Here is a 5,446-nt window from a genome sequence, read left to right as displayed (position 1 = left end):
ACTCCCCTTTCTCCCTTTGTTTCGATGTCCTTTAACTTTTTTTTTTTTTTCAATGCCAGAGCTGGCTTTCCGGTGCAAAATCGTCGGCGTGGAGTTGTCTTGAGTAGCTCGTATGGAGTGACGGATGGCGTCCTACCATTGGCCAGGTGTGGTCGACCGGTCGCGGTCTAGACTCCTCGTAGGTCCGCAGGGCCGCTATTAAACAGGATCCGGCAAGAGAACACTCATTCATTTCCTCGCTCTAATCCTAGTCGAGAAGAACATCGCACCTGCCTGTATCATGTCTGGACGTGGCAAAGGAGGCAAGGGTCTCGGAAAGGGAGGCGCCAAGCGTCACCGTAAGGTGCTTCGCGACAACATCCAGGGCATCACCAAGCCCGCCATCCGTCGTCTGGCTCGCCGAGGCGGCGTCAAGCGCATCTCCGGCCTCATCTACGAGGAGACCCGAGGTGTTCTCAAGGTCTTCCTGGAAAACGTGATCCGCGACGCAGTGACCTACACCGAGCATGCCAAGCGCAAGACCGTCACAGCCATGGACGTTGTCTACGCTCTCAAACGCCAAGGCCGCACCCTCTACGGCTTCGGTGGCTAAATGATCCGACTGACTTATCATCGCAAGCAAACCCCGGCCCTTTTCAGGGCCACCCAAAAGTCTAAGAAAGAGCTGTATTTTTCTCACAACAATCACGACCTTACACATGTACACAGCCGACTCTCTCTGATAAAGAATGAGCATATAAGATACATTCTTTCAAAACCCAAGCAATCACACCTGTTTGTGCTCACGTACGATTGTAGTTCTCAATAATCGTTTGCGTTTGTTTATTAGTTGTCTTGATTCTGTGTGTTTGTATGTGTTTTTAATGATGGGTGCGTATGAATGGTGTTTTCTTTTGCTGATGTTTTGGTCTTTGGTGCTTTTCTTGTAATTAGCGGGTGTTTGTAGTGTGTGGAAGGAGACATGTAGTAAAATGCGATGTGTTTTCTGTGCGCGGCGGATGGATCTTGATGTGTGTGTTGTATTGTTGTTGCTCCATGCGCGGGCCGGCTGGATGAGTCGTCACAGCTATCTTGCCGTGAAAAGACAGTACTGTGCTGTGCTGTACTTTGATAAACCAATCAAGTATCATTTGTCATGCCTGGTAAGGGTGGAATTCCACTGTCAATGTGTGTCAAAGTAGAAAAGAAACGCAAGTTCGACGGACAATAAGACGCAGACAAGGCGTGACGATTCCGGCCAGGTCCGTGCCCTTAGTACTAGTACTTCACGCCAGCTTGACAAGACATCTGGTTCATTTGATTTGCGCGACTAACGCAGACAAGGCAAGACAGCATGTCCGCTCCAGCATCGTCCCCGAAGAAGGCCAAGAAGCCCGCGGCGCCCAAGGTCCCTGCGGCTCACCCGCCCACCACCGTCATGGTTACGGCGGCCGTGGAAGCGCTCAAGGACCGCACCGGTTCTTCCCTGTCGGCTATCAAGAAGTACATCGGTGGCAACTACAAGTTCGACGTGGAGAAGAAATCGCACTTCATAAAGCGCGCTCTGAAAAGCCTGGTGGAGAAGGGTACCCTCCTACAGGTTAAAGGGACCGGGGCGTCGGGGTCCTTCAAGATCAACGTGGCAGCCAAGAAAGCCGCCGAGAAAGCGGCAAAGAAGGCCGTCAAGAAGCCAGTCAAGAAACCCGCGGCTAAGAAGGCCACGAAACCAAAGACAACCAAGCCAAAGAAGCCCAAGGCGAAGAAGGCTACCACCCCCAAGAAGACGACGACCAAGAAACCGACCGCGAGCAAGAAAACCAAGAAATCTCCTGCCAAGAAACCTGCTAGCAAGAAATCCGTCAAAAAGACTCCTACAAAGAAGACCACCAAGAAGACCGCGCCCGCCAAGAAGGCCTCCAAGCCCAAGAAGAAGTGAAGATCTGACCGAAAATCCCGGCCCTTTTCAGGGCCACCCACAACCTTACAAAAGAACTATCACAATCACATATCCACACGAATACATACTATCTCTGTCCCTTGAAAGATAGAACACATGGAATAAAGAGTAACAACAATAATAATAATAATAAACTTTCTATACGTACAGCAACACCGCCCTCCCCATCCCCTTGCTCAAGTTAAAAGACGAACGATCACACACACACACACACACACACACACACACACACATACATACATACACGCGCACAGTCTAACAAAACTATTGTTATTTCGTTGACACAGTGAAGACAAAGTCATATTGTGTATTTATCGACAAATTTACTGAGTAAGGTGACGTCTTGTTACGTATTACCTCACGTAGGCACAAATCTACACTAGTACCCGATAGCCATTCTAAACAGCTCAATATCAAAATTGCCACATTTTCCGACGTGACGCCGGTCCAAAAAGGGTCGAGCTTGATGCGAAAAATCGGATCCTGGCGCTCTAACAATTGACCAATCACAGTGTCAGATTTCGGCAGACAACCAATCAGACGACAGGGCACCGGGCAATTGAAATCTACGGGGCATATCATTAGCGGGTGCTATAAATTCGCTCTCCACAGTCTGCCGACTACTCTTATTGTCGTGCACTTCGGCGTAGACAGAGTTTATTCGATATGGCACGTACCAAGCAGACCGCCCGTAAGTCCACCGGTGGCAAGGCCCCCAGGAAGCAGTTGGCAACCAAGGCCGCTCGCAAGAGCGCCCCGGCTACCGGCGGCGTCAAGAAGCCTCACCGCTACAGACCCGGCACCGTGGCCCTAAGAGAAATCCGTCGCTACCAGAAGTCGACGGAGCTGCTCATCCGCAAGCTGCCCTTCCAGCGCCTAGTGCGGGAGATCGCCCAAGACTTCAAGACCGACCTGCGCTTCCAGAGCTCGGCGGTCATGGCTCTGCAGGAGGCCAGCGAGGCTTACCTGGTCGGTCTCTTCGAGGACACCAACCTGTGCGCTATCCACGCCAAGCGGGTTACGATCATGCCCAAGGACATCCAACTCGCACGCCGCATCCGAGGGGAACGTGCATAAGCTGGATCGGAACAAGAGTCAAGACAACCCCGGCCCTTTTCAGGGCCACACACATATCCCAGAAAGATCTACATCGTTCACATTTCTTGAATTACGATACCCTTCCGATAAACACACTTCAGCCACACAAGTTTGCACACAGCCCCGTGCCTGTGCACGTACATACCAATAATACCCCTCCCCCCCCTCCCAAAAAAAGGCTTATGCTCTTGTCTTCCACGTGCTATTCCACGTGTTACTCCACGTGCTTTACGTGTTTACCGTTTACGGTTACCCAAATTGTATAGATATGTCAGCTAGCAGCACGTGGTCATCCCCTACGGTTACCCAAATAATTGTACAGATATGTCAGCTTGTATTACTTGGTCATCCTCTATAGTTCTACAAATGATGCGCAGATATGTCAGCTGGCATGAAACGAACCACTGCGCTCATTTCTTTCGCAAGTACCACCTTGTTCTGCTCAGGCGTATAACATGCGTAAGGTTGTCAACGTGTTTGCTACCATGGAATGGTAGATGTAATGCGCGATTGACTTAGAGGCAGTGTATGGTGTAGACGTAGTGTGTAGTTTTATGCGAATATGATACAGGTCTTTCGAAAGGATGTGGGTGGCCCTGAAAAGGGCCGGGGTGTTCGGTCTCCGTCTGGAATCTACTGGGCCTTGCCGGTCTTCTTGGGTAGAAGCACGGCGTGGATGTTGGGGAGAACACCGCCCTGTGCAATAGTGACGCCGGACATCAGCTTGTTCAACTCCTCGTCGTTGCGGACGGCCAGTTGAAGGTGACGGGGGATGATCCTGGTCTTCTTGTTGTCGCGGGCAGCGTTACCAGCCAGCTCGAGGATCTCGGCGGTCAGGTACTCCAGCACGGCCGCCAGGTACACCGGAGCGCCGGCACCAACGCGCTCGGAGTAGTTTCCCTTTCGCAAGAAGCGATGGACGCGGCCAACTGGGAACTGTAGACCCGCTCGGGATGAACGGCTCTTTGCCTTGGAGCGTGCCTTGCCTCCTTTACCACGTCCAGACATCTTGCAGTAGTCGACTGATTAGCGTTATACAAACGGCAAAGTGGATGGAAGAATGAATAGACAAAATCTCCTGCCCCACCAATTTATACCTCGCCGCTGGATCGACAACATACGACCGCGAACCAATAGAGAGGGGAGAGAATCTCTGCAACGTCCGCACCATCGACGAGACAATCCAGAAAAATTTGCATGCTTTCCCACATAAAAAGCCGAGACGGCAAGGGTGCAGACATTCTTTGCTGTCTACTACGCCAAGAACATCATCATCATGCCCCCAAGTGGTAAAGCCGTTAAGAAAGCTGGCAAGGCCAGGCCCGCCGGAGACAAGAAGCGCGGAAGGAGGAGAAAGAGAAGGGAAACCTTCGGCGTTTACATCTACAAGGTGTTGAAACAGGTGCACCCCGACACAGGCGTCTCCAGCAAGGCAATGGGCATCATGAATTCTTTCGTCAACGACATTTTTGAGCGCATCGCCGCCGAGGCCTCTCGTCTGGCTAACTACAACAAGCGCTCCACTATCAGCAGCCGCGAGATCCAGACCGCCGTGCGACTCCTGCTGCCGGGCGAGCTAGCCAAGCACGCCGTCAGCGAGGGCACTAAGGCCGTCACCAAGTATACAAGTTCCAAGTGAATCTACCGACAGAGCTAGAGTTAACCCCGGCCTTTTACAAGGCCACCCACATCCCAAAAAAAGAGATATGTAGAAATCACACTTCTCAGTCAAAGAACCACCCGACACAAGTACACGCCACTGTATATTTCATTGTGATCTATCGCAGTTGCCTAAAATCCATCCATCAACACTCTCTCGCAGAACAGGAGCTGCCACGTCCAGGCGAACAATATCAAAGAAAATGAAAGTGTCTTCTGACGTAGTAAAAGTATGCACACGTTCTTTTAGTAAAACAGAACATTTGTCCTCTGGAACAAATGTCGTCGCATTTGACGACCTTTGGGCGTTTTTTAGAACAACGAAACGGCGTTTACGTCGTCGGTGGGCATTCCTTTCATGACAAGTGCCTTCAACACAGACAGATGATATCTAGAATGTGTAGTCCAACTTCTGGGCGCTAGAATAAACAAAGAATAAACAAACAAATAAACAAACAATTATTTCTCTTGGTGCGAGTACCAGAAATTTTATTGACTAACACGAAACATAACAAATGGTTGAAACCTCGAAAGAAGATCATTGCACGGATTGTTACGTCTGACATATACCATCTTCCCACTTATTAACATATTTTACCAAACTTGAAATATCCTAACCCACAATCAATTACATTTTTTTGACACGCCGCTAATTTATTATCTGCAAAAGAGAAATTAATTACAATAAAAGTTTTAGCTGTCTGGTCTGGTGTAGTTCTTAATATGTTAAAAGAACGTGATCCGCGACGCAGT

General features: G+C 50.0%; 5 protein-coding genes across 5 annotated transcripts; 4 read left to right on the top strand and 1 right to left on the bottom strand.

Moving 5' to 3' along the window:
• The first annotated feature begins 45 nt into the window (after positions 1 to 45).
• Positions 46 to 924, top strand: LOC118422519 (histone H4). Its single transcript, XM_035830144.1, has one exon. The coding sequence runs from the start codon at positions 281 to 283 to the stop codon at positions 590 to 592; it is 312 nt and encodes a 103-aa protein (XP_035686037.1). The 5' UTR covers positions 46 to 280; the 3' UTR covers positions 593 to 924.
• Positions 925 to 1,291: 367 nt separating this feature from the next.
• LOC118422513 (histone H1-like) lies at positions 1,292 to 2,080 on the top strand. Its single transcript, XM_035830137.1, has one exon. The coding sequence runs from the start codon at positions 1,334 to 1,336 to the stop codon at positions 1,913 to 1,915; it is 582 nt and encodes a 193-aa protein (XP_035686030.1). The 5' UTR covers positions 1,292 to 1,333; the 3' UTR covers positions 1,916 to 2,080.
• A 79-nt stretch (positions 2,081 to 2,159) lies between these two features.
• LOC118422515 (histone H3) lies at positions 2,160 to 3,065 on the top strand. The gene has a single exon (XM_035830140.1). The coding sequence runs from the start codon at positions 2,603 to 2,605 to the stop codon at positions 3,011 to 3,013; it is 411 nt and encodes a 136-aa protein (XP_035686033.1). The 5' UTR covers positions 2,160 to 2,602; the 3' UTR covers positions 3,014 to 3,065.
• A 91-nt stretch (positions 3,066 to 3,156) lies between these two features.
• On the bottom strand, positions 3,157 to 4,062 carry LOC118422517 (late histone H2A.2.2-like). Its single transcript, XM_035830142.1, has one exon. It carries the CDS (start codon positions 4,040 to 4,042, stop codon positions 3,668 to 3,670), a length of 375 nt encoding a protein of 124 aa, XP_035686035.1. The 5' UTR covers positions 4,043 to 4,062; the 3' UTR covers positions 3,157 to 3,667.
• A 202-nt stretch (positions 4,063 to 4,264) lies between these two features.
• Positions 4,265 to 5,440, top strand: LOC118422518 (histone H2B-like). The gene has a single exon (XM_035830143.1). The coding sequence runs from the start codon at positions 4,311 to 4,313 to the stop codon at positions 4,671 to 4,673; it is 363 nt and encodes a 120-aa protein (XP_035686036.1). The 5' UTR covers positions 4,265 to 4,310; the 3' UTR covers positions 4,674 to 5,440.
• The last annotated feature ends 6 nt before the right edge of the window (positions 5,441 to 5,446 follow it).

Source organism: Branchiostoma floridae, chromosome 9 (assembly GCF_000003815.2).
Source record: "Branchiostoma floridae strain S238N-H82 chromosome 9, Bfl_VNyyK, whole genome shotgun sequence".
In the NCBI taxonomy this organism is placed as follows: Eukaryota; Metazoa; Chordata; class Leptocardii; order Amphioxiformes; family Branchiostomatidae; genus Branchiostoma; species Branchiostoma floridae.
Note: the sequence above shows the minus strand (reverse complement) of the source record. Positions and strands in the feature narration are given on the sequence as shown.